The sequence below is a fragment of the Anomaloglossus baeobatrachus genome, chromosome 5 (genome assembly GCF_048569485.1).
Source record: "Anomaloglossus baeobatrachus isolate aAnoBae1 chromosome 5, aAnoBae1.hap1, whole genome shotgun sequence".
NCBI lineage: Eukaryota > Metazoa > Chordata > Amphibia > Anura > Aromobatidae > Anomaloglossus > Anomaloglossus baeobatrachus.
This window is the reverse complement of record NC_134357.1, coordinates 201,090,399-201,112,750: the sequence shown is the minus strand read 5'-3', so window position 1 is coordinate 201,112,750 and position 22,352 is coordinate 201,090,399. Positions and strand designations below refer to the sequence as shown.

Sequence of the window (22,352 nt, the reverse complement as noted above, 5' to 3'; positions counted from 1 at the left end):
CAGCAGCACCAGCAGCAGCCGGACCCGAGCAGTGAGAGAGCACCGCGTCCCCTCCTCTGCCCGTGACAACTTGGCGTCACGAACAGGATCCTACCGTTCTACCGATTGGTGAAAGTGCGTCTTGTGTGACCGCCGGAGGTGTCCGGCCGGAAAATTTTGAGAAGCCGCCATTTTGGGCGTGAAAAATTTCCCGCTCAAGCGTCCTCCCTGAGCAGGAAAGGCGCTAAAGTGGAGCCCCGCCCCCTGAAGAAGGAAGTGTTAAAAACAGACTAAGGGGGACGGGATGGCTCTGCCAGTGTTTGGTTCCTGGAACACCGCTGCACGAGATGTCCCGTCCGTCCGGCACTGCTGAAACCTCGGTGCCCGTGCCCACGGCCAACGCCCCGACCGACCCGTTACCCCTGTCACCGGTAGCGGAGCTCGCAGCGTCTGTGAGGGAGGGCCCAGGCCTTACCATCGTCACCGCCCTGCCACTGGTCCCGGCTTCCATCCCAGCCGCACCGCCGATGACGACGGCCCCGGCAGTCCGCCCGGCCGCGACGGAGATGACGGCTCCGGCAGTCCGCCCGGCCGCAACGGCAGCGAAGCACCCATCCCGTTAACTATCTGGGCAGCCTGGTTCTGGACTGGGGTCAAGGGGTGCTGCCCACTTCTTAGGGGCAGCATCAGGGCCAGGTTGTTTGGGTGGGTGACTGAAGGACACGTTCCATTGTTATTATTAAAAGTGTTTTAATGTTTGATATGTCTCCCGTTGTGGGAAGTTTGCAAAGTAATGCTTGTGTTTAGTGTTTTAATCTTTTACAGTTAAAAGAGAAAAATAAAACCAGTGATGGACGGGCAGCCCGCGGACGGTCTGCATTTATCTAAGGGGGAATGTGGCGCCCTGGACAAGCCAGGGGCCACAGAGAACAACACACACACACCCCCACCCCCAGAAGTTCACAGCAGACATCCCCAGTGAAACTTGATTGCCCCCTGCGACCCTGCACCTCACCAGGCCCCGTAACCTGCCTGCCATCCATCCCTACCCCATCACTGGGCCCCGGGACAACCAACCCCCTACCCACGGAGGGGAGAACTAACAACAAAGCTTCTCCCTGTCACCGCTCCCGGGATCCCCGTCCAGAGCAGCGGTGGTGTCACCATTATCACCACAGCCGTAGGTGGCATCACGGACAATATCCATAAGCAAAACCCCCACAACCAATCACCCCCCTTTTCAATCACGGGCGAGGAGCGCCGTTCGAGTCCCCGGGATTCGGCCCACCGCTTGAGCCACCACCGAGCAGCAGCAGCGGCCGCAGCAGCAGCGGCAGCCGGACCCGAGCAGTGGGAGAGCGCAGCGTCCCCTACTCCGCCCGCGACAGAAGCACAGTGGAAGGATTTTTAGAAATCCCGTGCCCACTGTGCTTCTTTTCTCCGCAGCATAAACTGACCTGTGGTGCAGCTTCCCGAGCCTCAGCATGTCAATTTATTCTGCGGAGACGAGAGTGTTCTCTGCAGGTAGCATAGAGCTCCACAGCAGCCTGAACCCAAGTCGTGGGCATGGGCAGCTGCGTTCTCCCGCGGACAACACTCACATCTCTGCAGGAAGGCTAACACTGTGTACTAGATGCCGTGTAGCTGGATCATGGCCACATAGCCTAAAAGTGAGAAATTTGTTGCTACAGCAACATTTTTTGTGAAGTACCTGTGGATTTAAAATGCTTACTATACTCCTGAATAAAATCCAGTTTCCAAAATGGGGTCACTTGTGGGGGGTTTCTGCTGTATAGGTACCCAAGGGGCCCTGCAAATGTGACATGGTGCCCGCAATTTATTTCAACTTTTCCAGAATTCAAATGGTGCTCCTTCCATTCCAAGCCCTCCCATTTATCCAAACAGAGGTTTTTGGCCACATGTGGGGTATCCCTGTGCTCATAAGACATTGGATAACAACCTGTTGGGTCCACAGTTTGTTGTTGCCTCTTGAAAAAGTAAAAAATTTGATGCTAAAGCAACATTTTTGTGAAAAAAATGAAAATTTTCAATATGGCAACCTAAGCTTATCAAATTCTGTGAAGTACTCTTGGATTCAAACTGCTCACTATACACCTAGATAAAAGCCTTGAGGTGTCTTGTTTCCAGAATGGGGTCACTTGTGGAGGACCTCCACTGTTTAGGCACCTTAGGGGCTTTCCAAATGCAACATAGCGTCCGCTAATGATTCCAGCTAATTGTGCAGTCAAATGGCGCTCCTTCCCTTCCGAGCCCTGCTGTGCACCCAAACAGTTGATTTTCATCACACATAAGGTATCAGCATACTCAGGAGAAATTGCACAATAAATCTTATGCTGAATTTTTTCCTTTTACACTTGTAAAAAAAAAAAAAAGCTACCTGGTTGAAGTAACAATATTGTGGTAAAAATGTATTTTTTTATTTTCACAGCTCATCATTATAAACTTCTGTGAAGCACCTGAGGGTTCAGGGTACTCACCAAACATCTAGATAAATTCCTTGAGGGGTCTATTTTCCAAAATGGGGCCACATGTTGAGGAGCTTCACTGTTTAGGCACCTCAGGGGCTCTCCTAATGCAACATGGCGTCCGCTATTGATTCCAGACAATTTTGCAGTCAAATGGCACTCCTTCCCTTCCGAGCCCCGCCGTGTACCCAAACAGTTGATTTCCACCACATATAAGGTATCGCCAAACTCAGGAGAAATTGCACAATAAATTTCATGGTGATTTTTTTCCTGTTACACTTATGAAAAAAAAGCTACCTGGTTGAAATAACAATTTTGTGGTAAAATTTTATTTTTTTATTTTCATGGCTCAACGTTATAAAATTCTGTGAAGCACCTGGGGGTTCAGGGTACTCACCAAACATCTAGATAAATTCCTTGAGGGGCCTAGTTTCCAAAATGGGGTCACTTGTGTGGGGTTTCTGCTGTTTAGGTACCTTAGGGGACCTCCAAATGCGACATGGTGCCCGCAATCTTTTTCAGCCAAATTTCCTTTCCAAAATTCAAATATTGCTCTTTCCGTTCCAAGCCCTCCCATTTGTCCAAACAAAGGTTTCAGACCACATGTGAGGTATCACCGCGCTCATAAAAAGTGGGTAAAAAACCTCGAGGTCAAATTTTTGGAATTACCTCTTGAAAAAGTGAGAAAATTGATGCTAAAGCAACATTTTTGAGAAAATTATTAAAATTTTCAATATGACAACGTAACGTTAACAAAATCTGTGAAGTACCCGTGGATCCAAAATGCTCACTATACCCCTAGATAGAAGCCTTGAGGGGGCTAGTTTCCAAAATGGCGTCACTTATTAGGGGTTTCTTCTGTTAAGGTGCCTTAGCGGACCTGTAAATGCAACATGGTGTCCGCAATCTATTTCAGCCAAATTTGCTTTCCATAATTCAAATATTGCTCCTTCTGTTCCGAGCCCTCCCATTTGTCGAAACAGAGGTTTCTGACCACATGTTTGGTATCGGTGCATTCATAAGAAAGTGGGGAACAAGTTTTGGGGTCCATTTTGTTGTGTTATTTCTTCTAAAAGTGAATAAATTTGGGTTAGAGCAACATTTTTAGGTAAAATTTAATTTTTGCTTTTTTTCATTCCACATTGCTTTTGTTCATGTGAAGCACCTGAAGGGTTAATAAACTTCTTGAATGTGGTTTTGAGTATTTGGGGGAGAGGGGGGGGGGGGGTGCAGTTTTTATAATGATGGTACTTTTGGGTATTTTCTGTCATCTAGGCCTATCGAAGTCACTTCAAATATGATGTGGTCCCTAAAAAAATGGTTTTGTAAATTTTGATGTAAAAATGAGAAATCGCTGATAAACTTTGAACTCTTCTAACTTCCTAACAAAAAAAAATTGTTTCCAAAATTGTGATTATGTAAAGTAGACAAGTGGGAAATGTTATTTATTAACTATTTTGTGTCACAGAAATCTCTGGTTTAAGGCTATGTCCGCACGTTGCTTTTTACCTGCTTTTTTGCTGCTTTTTCAACTGCAGCGTGAAATGCCAAAATGGTTGTGTTCTGCTTTTCAAGCAAAGTCTATGGGAATTTGGGTTTCTTGTCCGCACTATGCAGTTCAAAATGCAGCCTTTTTGTTGCAGAACTTTGGTCAAAAACTCAGCTTTGCAGGGCAAAACCCAAATGGCAAAAACAATTGACCAAAGTTCTGCCACAAAAAGGCTGCAGTTTGAACAGCATAGTGCGGACAAGAAACCCAAATTCCCATAGACTTTGCTTGAAAAGCAGAGCACATCCATTTTGGCATTAAACGCTGCAGTTAAAAAAGCAGGTAAAAAGCAAAGTGCGCACATAGCCTAACGGTATAAAAATTCAAAAGTTGAAAATTGCTACATTTTAAAAAGTTTTGCCAAAATTCAATTTTTTTCATAAATAAACGCAAAAAATATGTCCTAATTTTGATACTAACATGAAGTCCAATATGTGACGAAAAAACAATCTCACAATCACCGGGATCTGTTAAAGCGTTCCAGAGTTATAACCTCATGAAGGGACACTGGTCAGAGTTGCAAAATTTGGTCTGGTCATTAAGGTGAAAATTAGCTCCGTCACTAAGGGGTTAAACTGACCATTATGAAAACCAGAAGCAACTGAGGCAAGGACGCATCCAGGACAGCACCACCTGGCGGCCACCTGCCATAAGGACACGCAGAACACTGCAGCCCCCGCCCTCCGATTTCCCGGCCTCCTTCCCGCCCTAATAAGGCCCCATATGTGCAAAGTTTTCCATTGGCTGTGCCACCTGGGAAATGTTGTAGTTTAAAGTCTATTACAGGCCTCTTGTCTCGTCACCGTGCTGACTAAATCGTCTGAATGATGCAGAAAACGAACCGTTAACAATGAAGAGGTCCATCGCCTGGATATACAGTGTGGCTGTGCAGGCGTTATTGAGGGCAGCAGTATGCAGGCTGGGGCGTGGTCTGCTGGGAGGAGCTGCCCAGTGACAGGCTCGGTGTCTCCTTCACTTCGTCCTCCAGCTGCACGCTCTGACCAGGAAAGGCCGCTCAGCACTAAGCGCCGGTAAGAGGCCACCTCCGCTTCGTGTAACACCACCCGGTGCCCGGAGTCCTGACGGTGGTGGAGGGGAAGGGAGGCCATGACGGGGCTGTGCTGTGTGCACGGTGTCATAGTCGGCACAGTGTGGTAGGAGTGTATGTGTAGCCTGTAGTTACGGTGTGGTGGGATAGTCCGTGCTGTGTGTGTGTCCCCGTCCGTCCGTCCCCTGTCACTATATTGTAGGATAGTCCGTGCTGTGTGTGTGTCCTGTCACTATGGTATTGTAGGATGGTGTGTGTGTGTGTGTGTCCTGTCACTATGGTATTGTAGGATGGTGTGTGTGTGTGTGTCCTGTCACTATGGTATTGTAGGATGGTGTGTGTGTGTGTGTGTGTGTGTGTGTGTGTGTGTGTGTCCTGTCACTATGGTATTGTAGGATGGTGTGTGTGTGTGTGTGTGTGTGTGTGTCCTGTCACTATGGTATTGTAGGATGGTGTGTGTGTGTGTCCTGTCACTATGGTATTGTAGGATGGTGTGTGTGTCCTGTCACTATGGTATTGTAGGATGGTGTGTGTGTGTGTGTCCTGTCACTATGGTATTGTAGGATGGTGTGTGTGTGTGTGTCCTGTCACTATGGTATTGTAGGATGGTGTGTGTGTGTGTGTCCTGTCACTATGGTATTGTAGGATGGTGTGTGTGTGTGTGTGTGTGTGTGTGTCCTGTCACTATGGTATTGTAGGATGGTGTGTGTGTGTGTGTGTGTGTGTGTCCTGTCACTATGGTATTGTAGGATGGTGTGTGTGTGTGTGTGTGTGTGTGTCCTGTCACTATGGTATTGTAGGATGGTGTGTGTGTGTGTGTGTGTGTGTGTGTCCTGTCACTATGGTATTGTAGGATGGTGTGTGTGTGTGTGTGTGTGTGTCCTGTCACTATGGTATTGTAGGATGGTGTGTGTGTGTGTGTGTGTCCTGTCACTATGGTATTGTAGGATGGTGTGTGTGTGTGTGTCCTGTCACTATGGTATTGTAGGATGGTGTGTGTGTGTCCTGTCACTATGGTATTGTAGGATGGTGTGTGTGTGTGTGTGTGTGTCCTGTCACTATGGTATTGTAGGATGGTGTGTGTGTGTGTGTGTGTGTCCTGTCACTATGGTATTGTAGGATGGTGTGTGTGTGTGTGTGTGTGTGTGTGTCCTGTCACTATGGTATTGTAGGATGGTGTGTGTGTGTGTGTGTGTGTGTCCTGTCACTATGGTATTGTAGGATGGTGTGTGTGTGTGTGTGTGTGTCCTGTCACTATGGTATTGTAGGATGGTGTGTGTGTGTGTGTCCTGTCACTATGGTATTGTAGGATGGTGTGTGTGTGTGTGTGTGTGTCCTGTCACTATGGTATTGTAGGATGGTGTGTGTGTGTGTGTGTGTCCTGTCACTATGGTATTGTAGGATGGTGTGTGTGTCCTGTCACTATGGTATTGTAGGATAGTCCGTGGTGTGTGTGTGTGTGTGTGTCCTGTCACTATGGTATTGTAGGATAGTCCGTGCTGTGTGTGTGTGTGTGTCCTGTCACTATGGTATTGTAGGATAGTCCGTGCTGTGTGTGTGTGTGTGTCCTGTCACTATGGTATTGTAGGATAGTCCGTGCTGTGTGTGTGTGTGTGTCCTGTCACTATGGTATTGTAGGATAGTCCGTGCTGTGTGTGTGTGTGTGTCCTGTCACTATGGTATTGTAGGATAGTCCGTGCTGTGTGTGTGTGTGTGTCCTGTCACTATGGTATTGTAGGATAGTCCGTGCTGTGTGTGTGTGTGTGTCCTGTCACTATGGTATTGTAGGATAGTCCGTGCTGTGTGTGTGTGTGTGTCCTGTCACTATGGTATTGTAGGATAGTCCGTGCTGTGTGTGTGTGTGTGTCCTGTCACTATGGTATTGTAGGATAGTCCGTGCTGTGTGTGTGTGTGTGTCCTGTCACTATGGTATTGTAGGATAGTCCGTGCTGTGTGTGTGTGTGTGTCCTGTCACTATGGTATTGTAGGATAGTCCGTGCTGTGTGTGTGTGTGTGTCCTGTCACTATGGTATTGTAGGATAGTCCGTGCTGTGTGTGTGTGTGTGTCCTGTCACTATGGTATTGTAGGATAGTCCGTGCTGTGTGTGTGTGTGTGTCCTGTCACTATGGTATTGTAGGATAGTCCGTGCTGTGTGTGTGTGTGTGTCCTGTCACTATGGTATTGTAGGATAGTCCGTGCTGTGTGTGTGTGTGTGTCCTGTCACTATGGTATTGTAGGATAGTCCGTGCTGTGTGTGTGTGTGTGTCCTGTCACTATGGTATTGTAGGATAGTCCGTGCTGTGTGTGTGTGTGTGTGTCCTGTCACTATGGTATTGTAGGATAGTCCGTGCTGTGTGTGTGTGTGTGTGTCCTGTCACTATGGTATTGTAGGATAGTCCGTGCTGTGTGTGTGTGTGTGTCCTGTCACTATGGTATTGTAGGATGGTGTGTGTGTGTGTGTGTGTGTGTCCTGTCACTATGGTATTGTAGGATAGTCCGTGCTGTGTGTGTGTGTCCTGTCACTATGGTATTGTAGGATAGTCCGTGCTGTGTGTGTGTGTGTCGTAGGATAGTCCGTGCTGTGTGTGTGTGTCCTGTCACTATGGTATTGTAGGATAGTCCGTGCTGTGTGTGTGTGTGTGTGTGTGTGTGTGTGTGTGTCCTGTCACTATGGTATTGTATGTTAGTCCGTGCTGTGTGTGTGTGTGTGTGTGTCCTGTCACTATGGTATTGTAGGATAGTCCGCGCTGTGTGTGTGTCCTGTCACTGGTATTGTAGGTGTGTCTGTGCCGTGTGTCTGTGCCGTGTGTCTGTGCCGTGTGTCTGTGCCGTGTGTCTGTGCCCGGTTGCCACGGTGTGGCAGGATAGCCTGTGCTCTGATCTGCTCACAATATATTGCAGGTGGTATTGTACAGACAGCCATCTAGCTCCATGAGTGTACATTGTGTATGTTCTGCCCCTCACCGTATTAGTGCCATAGGCAGTGCATTTCCATCTCGGACGCATGCAGAAGGATCATTCAGAGGGTGCTGTATTTGCTTTGTTCGGGGCTTCAGGGCCTGTTGCTGCTATTGTTGTTATAAGCTGAAGAAGCACATTCTTGCGGACTTTGTTTTCTGCTGAGGAAATGGGTTATTTCCATCAGTACGTGTGCATGCTTCCAAGATGTCTGCCCCCAGCCTGTGCCTGCACACCCTTGTAGCGCTGCTATATATAGGACGGCAGTGTGTGACCTTAGCAGTCTGTATGTTTCTGCTGCAGTCTTACATGACCTTATGGATCTTGGCAGTTCTAGATGAACTCTGCTGTCACTTGTCCCCTTATTAAATGAATATCTCACATTTAATAACTATGTATCGTGATGTAACCTGTTCTTATTTCTACTTGGATATTCCATGTTGTTGGATAGAAGTGTGCAGTGAGCTTATGCACATATTCTCTTTATTACCCAACTCCTTGCACTGACGTCTTAGGTTGCTTTCACACATCCGGTTTTTGCTGTGCGGCACAATACGGCGCTCTGCAGAGAAGACACAACCGTTTTTTTTTTGCCGCCGGTTGGTATTTTTCCCTCATAGACTTGCATTAGCGCTGTATTGTGCCGTATGGCCTTGCGTTGCGTCGTGTTTTTGCCGGATGCGGCATATTTAGCCCATGCGTTGGCCGGATGGAACGTTGCCTGGCACATTTTTTTTGTGCGTCGAAAAAAACCGCACCGCGCTGTATCCGGCGCGATGCACAATGCAAGCCTATGGACGCCGGATGCGTTTTTTTTCTACTGCGCATGCTCAGTATCAAGCCGCATCCGTCAAAAACGGACGGGCCGCATGGAAAAACGTATGCAATGGATCCGTTTTTTTTGCCGCATCCGTTGATATGTTTTTGAGCCGGATTGTGCCGCTCGGCACAAACCGGATGTGTGAAAGCAGCCTTAGATTTGCCGCTGCTGCTGGAGATGAGAGCACTTTTGTTGTCTCCTCTTGGCTCTATTACCGGATGTTGCATCAGTGAATGGAGCTTAGGGCGGGCAAACCTCATTCTGACACTTTTCATTAAATTCATGTTGTGCCTGAATGGGCAGCAAAAAATTCAGCAGCATGGCACCGGACATGACTGAGCTTTCCTGCGAGTAATAAAGCACTACCACTGAATTACCCATACAAATGACCTCTAAATATTAGTCTCCTCCAGAAAGCAAGCCATATGATGCGTTTAATGGTTAGCTGCGTTCTTGAGAGCGTCTCACCCCTTATCCTGTATATTATTGTTCTCCTATGGCTCGTCCTCAGGGTGTGTTCACTGAGTGATCTGTAAAGTATGCAGGAAATAAGCAGATATTGTGACTGACGGTTTATCAGAATACACCCTCATGGCAGCAGCTGCTTTGAAGTGACTCCTCAGTGCATTTTCATAGCTTTTTCATTTGGTGTGACATAGTGGGGACATAGCAAGATGATTTGTACAACTGCTTCACATGCATTCATTGCTAAATATCCCAATTGTTGCATAGCACCCTATGGTACTATGACTGACTCTTGTGTGCTGGAGGGCTAGATACATTTCTTGGTGTGTCGTCCCATAAAATCCTGGCTTGGTCACAATGGTATATTCCTCCTGTGAATGAAATGGTACAAGGGTAACCTGCCTTGGAACAACCAAGTTGTAAATCTTTAGTGTTAATGATAAAAATTAATCTGTCACCAGGTTTTTGTGATTTTAATCTGGGAGCAGCATAATATAGAGACAGACATCCTGATGCCAGCGATGTGTTACTTACTGGACTGCTTGCTGCAGTTTTGATAAAATCATTGTTTTATCATTAGAGTATTATCACTGGAGGACTAGTAAACCTGCTGCCATTTAGTCCCCCATATTCATGAGCTCTGTATAACCCTCATTCCCACCTATTTGCCCACTTTCTGTGTACACTAAACATGCTCAGAAAGCTGCCAATCAGTGGTGTGTGTGGGTGGGTTATGCAGAACTCAACATTCAGAGAACTGATAGATCTGCAGCAGATAACTTATTTTAACAAAAAATGACAGCAACCCAGTAAGTGATACATTGCTGGAATCAGTGTCTCTGTCTCTACATTATGCTGCTCTCAGGGTAGCAAAACCAGGTGTTCCCTCTAATATTGTGTCTTGGCTATTGAAGTGCTATTTTCTAATATGCCATGTTTTTTTGCTGCATTTACAGAAAGATTGTATTAAAAACAACAAATGACTGCGTCCTGTGTGACTAAAACCTTTTATAGTTGCTGCATTGGGATAGGCTATTTCTAACATGAGTAAACATGTGTGTAATCATCAATATGTCATGGTGAACTGTAACTTTTTGCATCAAGGCAACCTGTCACCAGGATTTTCCCTAAACTGTGGCCAGCACCAGAAAGCTTCTTAGGCTATGTGCGCACGTTGCGTTTTTTTTCAGTGCAGAAAAAAACGCACCCTCTGGCAGAGGGGACAATTGTAAACAATGCGTTTTGGGAAAAAACGCATCAAAAACGCATACGGGGTTTCCCATGCGGGGTTTTCCATGCGTTCTCTTCAGGTGCGTTTTTGACCACATGATCCAGTGACATGGCGTCTAGTACACAGTGTCAGCCTTAATACATAGAAAGTCATAATGATTCCAGTACGTATAAACAATTAGGACCTACAAAAAGTACTGAAGCTCATGTTATAAAAACAATATGGGCATACCTGTTCATTCATAACGAATATGTTACTCTTAGGTGTAGCTCTCATCTGAGTGTTCTTTATGCATAGTGCACTTGGCACTCTATTTCTACTTTTGATATTTAGCTTGTCTTATTGGAAGATAGGTTTTGTCCTTTAATGAACACCTGTGCCGAACATACCCCCTCCTGACATGATGCACTTTTTGGTAAGGATCCTCAGGCACTATATGTGAAGATTTTGAATCTTGTGGACTATATTAGGCCTTATATATGTATACCTATACAGTCCTCTTACTTCTCTGCCAAATACTTCGCCCTTTGCATGCTAGAATACTTTTTGACTGTATCCATTATCTACATTACCTGATATAGTCCACATCTGTCCACATAGGTCAAAATATATTTAACTTATAGAGACTTTATCATTTCAAATGTATTTTATATATAGGTTCTTATGGTCTACTTTGCTTTTTTGTCCAACACATTCCAACATTGGTAAACCTTCAATACATTATGCACTGAGCACTTTACATTCAGTTTATTATTTATGCCATATGTACTTATGGGTATAATGATGTATTATCTACACAATTTCATTATTGTCTATAATCCATACTCAATATACTCATTTGGCTGATATTTGTCTAACCTGTGTGGACCGTATTCAATAAAATAACCCATGTGTGTGGTAACGTATGTGAGCTGATTCAGGTCCTATAAGTTTTTTTCAGTGGGTTTGTACTATATCCCAACTTGAATCATCCCACGTTACTCCACACATAGACCATACGTTCTTGACAGTCTGTACGGTGACTACTTTTGCCACCCATTTGTATGTTGTGATTACTTTTGGAGGTTACCACAGTTTACTCACTGTTATTGCATTTTTCTCGCTCTAATTCTCTAATTCTTTCTCTTCTGTACATGAAAAAAAATGTTTTAACCAATAATAAAAATGATTGTTTTTATAACATGAGCTTCAGTACTTTTTGTAGGTCCTACAGTGTCAGCCTTCCTGCAGAGATGTGAGTGTTGTCCACGGGGGAACGCAGCTGCCCATGCCGACGATTTGGGTTCAGGCTGCTGTGGACTTTAGCTCTATTCTACGTGCAGAGAACACTCTTGTCTCTGCAGCATAAATTGACATGCTGAGGCTCGGGAAGCCACGCCGCAGATCAGTTTATGTTGCGGAGAAAAAAGCACAGTGGGCACAGGATTTCTAAAAATCCTTCCACTGTGCTTCTACTGCACAACGCAGCGTTATGGACGCAGGGAAAACACTCTGCGCCCAAAACGCTGCAAACCCTGATTGTGGGCACACAGCCAAAAATGCGTCAATGGATGTCAAACATATCCCACCCCCCCTGCATATGCTAAGCTGGTGCCCTTTAGTGCCTTTCATGTGGCACTAAAGGGTGCGTAGCCTTGTATTTAGCCCAAAAAAAAAAAAAAAATTAAAATAAATGACGTGGGGTCCCCCCTATTCTTGATAGCCAGTTAGGGTAAAGCAGACAGCTGTAGCCTGCAAACCACAGCTGACAGCTTCATCTTGTCTGGTGATCAATTTGGCAGGCTCCCCAAGCTTTTTTTTTTTTTTTTCTTAATTTATAAATAAATAATTAAAAAAAAAAACGTGGGGTCACCCCAAATTAGATCACCAGCCAAGGTGAAGCTGACAGCTGAGGTCTGGTATTCTCAGGATGGGAGGAACCATGGTTATTGGACTCTTCCCACCCTAAAAATAGCAGGCCGCAGCCGCCCCAGAAGTGGCGTATCCATTAGATGCGCCAATCCTGGCGCTTCACCCCAACTCATCCCATTGCCCTGGAGCGGTGGCAAATGGAGTAATATATGGGGTTGATACCAGATGTGTAATGTCACCTGGCATCAAGCCCAGCAATTAGTGATGTCACGCGTCTATCGGATACCCGACATAACTAATTGACAGTAATAGCAAAAAAAATTGACAAATTTATTTGAAAAAACATTCCCTCTTTCACCAATTTATTGAAAAGAAAAAAAAAATCTGGTCCCTGTAATCCATTTTTGACGTCCCACGACTTTGGACCTTCTAGAATATGGGGGGCACGCTCAGGGAACGTGTCCCCCATTTTCTAGGAGTGCAGACCCTTCATTTGAGGAGAGTGGGTGCAAAGAATCTGCACCCACTCTCCCCGGGTCACAGCTGCAGAGTGCGAGCAGCAGCCAGCGTCTCTGAAGGCAGGAAGCTGAGCTGTCAGCTGCTCTGCACGTGTGACCGGCGTGCAATGTGAAGGAGGAGGGGGCCGCGGGGGATAAGTGCTGCGACAGGTATGGGGGTTACCGGGGGACACTGGGGTGAATAGGGGGTGACCTGGCAGTGCCTGGGGAGCAGTTTTCTGTCGCATGTGTTATGGCACATGCGACAAACAGAGGAATAGGGTACGGCATGTGCGCTGCTGTGCGTGCGGCCATCTTGGATTTTCGGGAGGGGGTCGGGGCGGGCACTTTGGCGACACCGGCTTTCCTGAACTTTGCCAGGAAGTGAGGTCAACAGGAAACCTCTTGACCTCACTTCCAGGTAAAAATGCCTGCGTTCTGTATGCCGATAAAGCATGCGGACCGCAACAAAAATGCAGCGAACTGCGGTGTAGCTGCGTTCTGACCCACATCATTGATTTCAATGGGTGGAGAACGTAGTTACAACGCACAAAAGTGACATGCTGCTTTTTTATCCGCACCGATTTTTGGCATCCAAAAATCGTTTCTAAACGCAGCGTGTGCATTGATTTTTCGGCTTTTTCATATACTTTGCTGGGGAAGCAGGACGCATGCAATTTGGCACTGAAACGCTGCGGTTCTAAACGCAGCATTTCCGCCGAAAAAAAAGCAACGTGTGCACATAGCCTTAGGCTGCTTTCACACATCCGTTTTTTGCAGTGCGGCTCAATCTGGCTCAAAAAACGGATCCGTTGCATAAGTTGTTTTTTTTTTTTTTTTTTCCATGCGGCCCGTCTTTTTTGCCGGATGCACCTTGATACTGAGCATGCGCAGTGTAAAAAAAAACGCATTCGGCAGCCGAATGTGGTTTTTGCTGCAGGACGCCGCATAGGCTTGCATTGTAAATCGCGCCGGATCCGACGCGATGCGTTTTTTTTGCCGCACAAAAAAAACGTGCCAGCATCCGGCCGCTGCATGGGCTAAATAAGCCGCATCCGGCAAAAAACGGATGCAAGGTCATGCAACATAATACGGCGCTAATGCAAGTCTATGTGGGAAAAAGGCAACCGGCGGCTAAAGAAAGGTTGCGGTTTTTCTTCTGCAAAGCGCCGTATTGTGCCGCTCAGCAAAAAATCGAATGTGTGAAAGCAGCCTTAGAATGCTGTATAAGAGTATGAGCCCAGGCTGCACTCTATAAGTTAAAAAATGGACCTTTATTATACTCACATAGGGGGCAGTTGGGTCCGATGCACGTCACTGCTCTCAGCTCCGACGCCTCCTCTCTTCCGTCCAGGCATGTACTCCTTCATAGCTCTGTGTAGATGACGCGTCCTATGTCATCTACACAGCTGCCGCCGCCTCGATGTCGCTCCTGTGCAAGCTCACTTTGATCTGCTCTGCCATTCCATCGGACCGGATGGCCCCCTAGGTGGGTATAATATAGGTCTTTCTTATACAGCGTGGCATGGGCTCTTATATACAACTAGAAGGTGGCCCGATTCTACGCATCGGGTATTCTAGAATTTACGTATTGTGTAGTTCATGTATGATTTTTGTTAGATATATAGAGATATATAGATATATATATATATATATATATATATATATATATATATATATATATATATATATATATATATATATATATATATATATATATAGATGTTGTTGTGTGTAGTTACCAAGTGTTTGTGTAGGGCGCTGTACATGTTCTGGGTGTTGTCTGGGTGTGGCGGGGGGTGAGAGCGGTGTTGTTTGTGGGTTGCGTTGTTTGTGGAGCGCTGTGTGTCTGTAGCGTGTGTGTGTGTGTGGCGCGGTTTGTGTGTGTGTGGTGGGTTTTGGGGGGAGGTATGTTTTGTGCAATGTGTGTGTTGTGCGGTATGTGCGTATATTTGTGTGTGCAGCGTTGTCTGTGTGTGGGTGTCTGTGTAGGGCAGTTGTTTGTGGTTCCCAGTGTGTGTGTGTGTGGTGTGTTGTGCAGTGCGCGCGTGTGTGTGTGGGGGGAGGTGTGCACTCCCCATCGTGCTCCATCCCCCATGCAGCGCACTCCCCATCGTGCTCCATCCGCCATGCTGCGCACTCCCCATCGTGCTCCATCCGCCATGCTGCGCACTCCCCATCGTGCTCCATCCGCCATGCTGCGCACTCCCAAACGTGCTCCATCCGCCATGCTGCGCACTCCCAAACGTGCTCCATCCGCCATGCTGCGCACTCCCAAACGTGCTCCATCCGCCATGCTGCGCACTCCCCGTCGTGCTCCATCCGCCATGCTGCGCACTCCCCGTCGTGCTCCATCCGCCATGCTGCGCACTCCCCGTCGTGCTCCATCCGCCATGCTGCGCACTCCCCGTCGTGCTCCATCCGCCATGCTGCGCACTCCCCGTCGTGCTCCATCCGCCATGCTGCGCACTCCCCGTCGTGCTCCATCCGCCATGCTGCGCACTCCCCGTCGTGCTCCATCCGCCATGCTGCGCACTCCCCGTCGTGCTCCATCCGCCATGCTGCGCACTCCCCGTCGTGCTCCATCCGCCATGCTGCGCACTCCCCGTCGTGCTCCATCCGCCATGCTGCGCACTCCCCGTCGTGCTCCATCCGCCATGCTGCGCACTCCCCGTCGTGCTCCATCCGCCATGCTGCGCACTCCCCGTCGTGCTCCATCCGCCATGCTGCGCACTCCCCGTCGTGCTCCATCCGCCATGCTGCGCACTCCCCGTCGTGCTCCATCCGCCATGCTGCGCACTCACAACATCCGGAGATACCACATGCTTTTGGCCATGTGATCCTCCGGCAGGTCCTGGAAGGTCACAACAGCACAGTATCGAGGCCGAGAAGCAAGCGATATCTCCGGATGCTGTGAGTATGTGGATGCGATGTGATGTGTGTGTGTGTGAGGTGTGTGAGAGAGTGAGTGTGAGCCGGTGTACACTGGTAACTATGATACACATCGGGTAACCAAGGGACCTTAGTTACCCGATGTGTATAATGGTTACCAGCGTTCACGGCCTCCGTCAAGATCCCAGCATCGCAAGGTTATGTCTGGCGCTGCTGGGATCGTGACGGAGCCGGTGTACACTGGTAACTATGATGCACATCGGGTAACCAAGGGACCTTAGTTACCCGATGTGTATAATGGTTACCAGCGTTCACGGGCTCCGTCAAGATCCCAGCACCGCAAGGTTATGTCTGCGATATCCCAGGATGTTGTGAGTGTGTGGATGTGATGTGTGAGGTGTGTGTGAGAGTGAGTGTGATCTGATATGTGTGTGTGTACTCACCTGGGAGTCGGAGCTCCGTGTCAGTTGGGCCAGAGCGAGCATGCATTGCGTGAGGGGGGCGGGGCCTGCAGAGAGCCGGGGCGAGAGGCCAATCCGTGGGGGGGGGGGGGGCCATGGCGAGCCCAGCGGCCAATCAGCTTTGTGTCACCGTAAGGACACAATTTTGGAGCATGACAGACAGACAGACAGACAGACAGACGCAATTATATATATATATATAGATATTTGATGTATGTATGGGCTCACTGGTGCTAGTTACAGTTTATAAGCAAAGATCCTGTTGACAGTTCCCTTTATGTGGATTATCTCTAATTTTTTTTTACCTAATGGTGCCAAGTGCAGGCAAGTAGTTGCTAACTAAAACTACCTGCTGGTAAGTTCTTAGCATATGCAAAAATAAGTACCTGAAGTGTTTACTTTTTCTTTGTTTTTCTCCTTTTTAAGGTAAAAATGGCTATCCCACCATCTTATGCTGACCTTGGCAAATCTTCTAGAGACATCTTCAGCAAAGGATATGGTAAGACTACAGAGTGTAGTGTAAGGATACATGCACAAGCTGCATTTTTTTTTCTGCACTTTTGGCGTTTTGTTTTTTTTTTTTTTCAGATTTGCAGTGCGCACATTGCTGTTTTTGTCTACAGTTTGTGTCACAAACTTCTGACAAACTATAACATGTTCTATCTTTTTGCATTTTGTCCCTGCATTTCTCACAAGAACCACCATTTACCTCTTCGAGGTTGAGTGATAATCTAATTGGAAGTACACACCCATGTTCCTCATACCCGCCTACATCATACACATAGACAGATCAGTCTATAAATTAGATTTTCTTAATACCAGCAATGTAAACTACACCTGATGAAGGCTTTTGTTAGCTGAAACGCGTTGTCTGTAAATGTCCGTTTTTTATTGAACCCTTAATAAACCCTTGTTCTTGAAGTTTTTGCAAACTTGCACTGATAATCCATTTATCCTCCGGAAGCGCCGAAAGGGATTTTGTCTTTACTCCACTTCTCACTGGTGATGGGAGGACTCGCAAATCATTCTCCCGCTGACTCGGGGTCTGCAAGTAATTGATCCCTGCTTTCTGTCTGGATGTCTGTCCCCATATAATCTATGGGGACCAGAATCTGGCGCAAAGGGGTAGGAGCTAGCGCTTCGTTCTTAACTAATCACTGGCACAGCTGTCATACTGCTCCCGCGGCCTCTTATTTTTTTTTTTTTCGGGGCTGCCCATTAAGCTCATGCATATTCACTGATTCCCCTGCCCACCAGCGTCTGTGATTGATTGCAGTCAGACGCGCCCCCACCCTGAGTGACAGTGTGACTGACTCTTCCAATCACAGACACGGTCTGCGGGTCTATATCATACAGAAATATATATAAAATTGGTGTAGGGTCCCCCCAGCCAGACGGCTGGGGATAGTATTCTGAGACTGGGGAGACCCACAATTATTGGGAGCCCCCCCAGCCTAAAAATAGCACCCGGCAGCCGCCCTGGGATTGTTGCATCCATTGGATGTAATGGGAGGCTTTGGGTGGTGGTGGTGGTGGGGGGAACCACACGCCGTTTTTTTAAATTATTTAAATATTTTTTTAAAAACAGAAGCTGCATGCGGTTCCTCCTATTTTGATACACAGCCCAGATAAGCACGTGGCTGGGGAATGCAGCCTGTAAACATGGGCTTTCTTTGCTGGGTATCATATGGGGGACCCTACGCCAAATATTTATTTTCACTGTACGCTATAGACCCGCAGACAGGGTCTGTGATTGGAAGCATCAGACAGGCTGTCTGACTACAATTAATTAGATGCCCGGGGAAAGTGAATATGCATGAGCCTAATGAGCGGCCTCAGGAGCAGTGTAAAGCCATGCCAATGATTCAGGAAGTATAAAGCGCTTGCTTTATTTTTTTCTTTTATTTTTATTTTTATTTTTTAGTTCCCTATTGCCCAATCTGGACCAGAGTTCCCTGTGAATTCCGGCCGGGCTCGCCACTCGGGTGCATTTGAGCCCACGGGGGTAGAACTTCACAGTTCGGTCTGCCAGTCACTGCAGGGGCCACACGGGGAATACTTACTCGGCTCACGCTGGCAGTACAGCAGAGCCGAGTGTCATGCGAGTGTCTCTGTGACTGAGGTCAGTTCATGCGAGCGAATTATAATTTTTTTTTTTTCTTTCCTTTATCGCACTCCACTCGCACCGTTTTTCTCGCCGTGTGTCATAGGTTTAATTATCACAAAAAAAGCATCAGAACTAAAACACACCCAAAACGCATAAAAAGCGCAGAATCATTACATGTGGTTTTTATATTTCCAGGCTCTCTGGGACAAGGTGCAGTTTTTTGTGACCATAAAACTGCAGCGTGCACATGTTGTCTAAGGCTATGTGCACACGCTGCGTTTTTGTTTTGGTTTTTTTTTACCACAGAGATGCAGCGTTTTTGGCTTAAAAACAAAAACCCCAGGAGTCCTCCACTTGTCAGAAGTGAGCCATGGGATTAGCGCTGATGTCACTCAGGTGATGTGCAGTTACACCGCACATCACCTGATTGAAGTCACTTCAGCCACGGCCTAATATGCGGTAACAGGTGGAGGACTCCAGTCAGGTGATATGCGGTGATAGCTGTAGTCCTCCACTTGTTACCGCAAATCTGGCTGCAATTGTAGTGAGCGCGAGATCAGCGGTGACTTCAGTCGGGTGATGTCCGGTGACAGCTGAAGTCACCGCTGATCTCGCGCGGCTCACTTCACTTGCGGCCTGACCCTCACAGCGAGCGTTCGTGCTGTATAGCCGCTCTCTGATTGTCAGATGTAGCAGAGCTGGATGCGTCGTCTGCCCTCGTGTGGATTACGTCGGACCTGGAAGGGGTGTTTTAGGGATTAATAAATTGGTGAAAGAGGATGCTTTTGTGTTTTATTTCAAATAAAGGATTTTTATGTGATTGTGTTTATTTACTTTTACTTACAGCTTAGTGATGAGGGGGTGGTGTCTCATAGACGCCTGCCATCACTAATGTAGGCCTTAGTGGCAGTTATGGGCTGCTGCCATTAACTCCTTATTACCCCGATTGCTACCGCATCAGGGTAATCGGGCTGAGCCGGGTAGAGTCCTGGATGCGGCAATTCCGGGCGGCTGGGGGGCTCCCCATAACGTGGGTCTCCCCATCCTGAGAATACCAGCCCTCAGCCATGTGGCTTTACCTTGGCTGCTATCAAAACTGATGGGGGACCGCACGCCGTTTGTGTTTTTTTTTTTTTTCCATTTTTTACTGCACGATATAGACCCGCCCACCGGCGTCTGCGATTGATTGCAGTGAGAGCTGTCACTCAATCACAGCCAGCGGTGAGCAGGGAGGAGCGAATGTTATGAGCCTAATGAGCGGCCGGCTCAGGAAGATGAAAGAGCTGCTGCGTCAGCAGAGTGACAGCCGACTGGTGATCGGTGAGTATATAGCGCTTGCTCCTACCCAATTGCGCCAGATTCTGGTTCCCATAGACTTTTTATATGGGGAGTAGTATCTGGTTAGTATCTGGCCAATTACCAGCCCTCCGAAAATGCAGGGACAAAACTCAAAGAATTGACATGCGGCATATTTGTGGTCACCACAAAAACGCAGTTAAAAACTGCAATGTGCGGACAGCAAAAATAAAATCTCATAGACTTTGCTGGGGAAGGAGATTCATTCAGTTTTAAGAACAAAAATGCACCCAAAAAAAGTGCCAAAACGTGGCAAAAACCGCAGCGTGCGCACATAGCCATAAGCGTGATTTCTACGTCGGGGTCACGTCGTTAGTGACGCACATCCGGCGTCATTAACGATATCGCAGCGTGTGACACTTACCAGCGACCTTAAGCGACCTCAAAAATGGTGAAAATCGTTCACCATGGAGAGGTCGTCCCAAAATCAAAAATCTGTAATGGTTGATTATCGATGTTGTTCCTCGTTCCTGCGGTAGCACACATCGCTGTGTGTGACACCGCAGGAGCGAGGAACATCTCCTTACCTGCCGCCGGCCGCAATGTGGGAGGGATGTTGCGTCCCGCTCATCTCCGCCCCTCCGCTTTGATTGGCTGGCCGCTTAGTGATGTCGCCGTAATGCCGAACATCCCTCCCCCTTAAAGGAGGGATTGTACGGCAGTCACAGCGACGCCGCCGACCATGTAAGTGTGTGTGACGCTGCTGTAGCGATAATGTTCGCTATGGCAGCGAACACACGATATTGCACACACGACGGGGGCGGATGCATACACGCTCGATATAGCTAGCAATTGCTAGCGATGTCATAGTGTGTAAAGCCCGCTTAAGACTAGGTGTTGCGTTCCTCCTAGTCCGGTCTTGCCTGCCCGCACCACTGATTGGCAGTTTTCTGTCAATGCACAGTTAACACAGCTGCCAGTCAACACTGTAGGTAGGGTTATACACAGCTCAACATTCAGAGCTCTGCTTGATCTGCTGCATCCAGTAAATTAAGTGATCCATCTGTGGAATGTGTCTCAGATGGTGTAGAAAAATGTGATGGAAGACTACTTTTAACTAAATATCTCTCGTTTTTGTTCAGGTTTTGGACTTGTAAAACTTGATGTGAAGACAAAGTCCGCAAGTGGAGTGGTGAGCCTATAGGTGTATTACATTACATGTATAGATTAAACAGCTGTAGAAAATTTCTCTTATTTAAAAGAATGTAATCAGATTTTTTTTTTTTTTTTTTTATATGCCATTTGGTTGTTAGCCTTTTAAAAAAGGTTTTAACTGTGCCTTTAGTTTGTGCCTAGTATACTTGATAAGTTACTTTATAGTTGTATGCACATCAACACCAGACGGTCCAATTGGTGGACCCAGAACATTCTCCGCATCATCTGCAATTCTGTCAATCCAGCTCTTAGCCTGTGGTTCATATGAATCATATCACACAATCTGTATTTCGCTATCGACATTAAGCACAGCCTTCTGGGAGTTAGAAATTTTAAAAAAATAGCTGCTATTCAGCCGCTTCCACTGAAGTCACAACACAACAGTGGCTCAAATCCTCTCCGCTCTGAAGACCAGGGCTGTGGAGTCGGTAAACCAAACCTTCGACTCAGACTCCTCAATTTCTCTTTCACCGACTCAGACTCCTACATATATTGCTTATAGTTAGGTGAAAAATTTATTGTAATACATGAACATGTGTATGTGAACATCAGACATTTAATAATTTTTATGATACAATAATCAAGATATTTGGATAGAACATAAAATATATTTATTGGAATATAACTTTAGAACACAAACTGTAATACATTGTAAATATGTAATACACTATGTAATATACAGTAGATTACATATATATCTTGTGTGTATCTATATATATATATAATATGTATATGTGTGTGTGTGTGTGTGTGTGTGTGTGTGTATGTATGTGTGTGGGTGTGTATATATATATATATATATATATATATATATATATATATATATATATAATTTTTGCATATTAACAATTTATTAGTTTTGTGTTCTAAAGTTGTATTCCAATAAATACAATAATAAAGATATTTAGATATATTTTATATTATATCATAAAAATAATTAAATGTCTAATGTTCACATTGTACTACAATACATTTTTCACTTAAATATAAGCATTATACTAAATGTTATTATTTAGTAAAATATTCAGCACATTCTGCATTGCACTACTGTCCCCAATTTATTATATATTTTAGGAGTCGGTGCATTTTATACCGACTCAGACTCAGACTCCACCAAAATGAGCTCCGACTCCATGACTCCGACTCCACAGCCCTGCTGAAGACTGGGGATGACAGCTGACGTCATACTGATAGCAGACTCCCACCCGATAGGCAGCGGGGAGCTGGCTGTTAATCAGCATGACGTCAGCAGCTCCGCCCAGTCTACTGAGCAGAGAGGAAAAGAAGCCTATACTCATGGCATCCCACTCTTCTTGAAGGGCAGCCCTGAGGTCATTGAGGTTCTGGAGTACAGAGTTATGAGCCACTACACAGCAACTCTGCTTATCCCATAAGTTTTCTATGGGATTCAAGTCTGGAAAAAGTGCAGGCCATTACATATGAAGTACCCCAGTGTCCAGCAGCGTTCTCAAATCATGTGAAATCAAAGTGCTGGA

General features: G+C 46.5%; 1 protein-coding gene across 1 annotated transcript in view; it reads left to right on the top strand.

Annotated features, from left to right (window-relative positions):
• Positions 1–4,939: 4,939 nt before the first annotated feature.
• Positions 4,940–22,352, top strand: part of VDAC2 (voltage dependent anion channel 2) — a 57,405-nt gene continuing 39,992 nt past the window's right edge. The window contains exons 1-3 of the mRNA XM_075351694.1: positions 4,940–5,045; positions 16,665–16,737; positions 20,784–20,833. Coding sequence (XP_075207809.1) covers positions 16,671–16,737; positions 20,784–20,833 — 117 coding nt within the window. The 5' untranslated portion in view covers positions 4,940–5,045; positions 16,665–16,670. The remainder of the gene's footprint in view (positions 5,046–16,664; positions 16,738–20,783; positions 20,834–22,352) is intronic.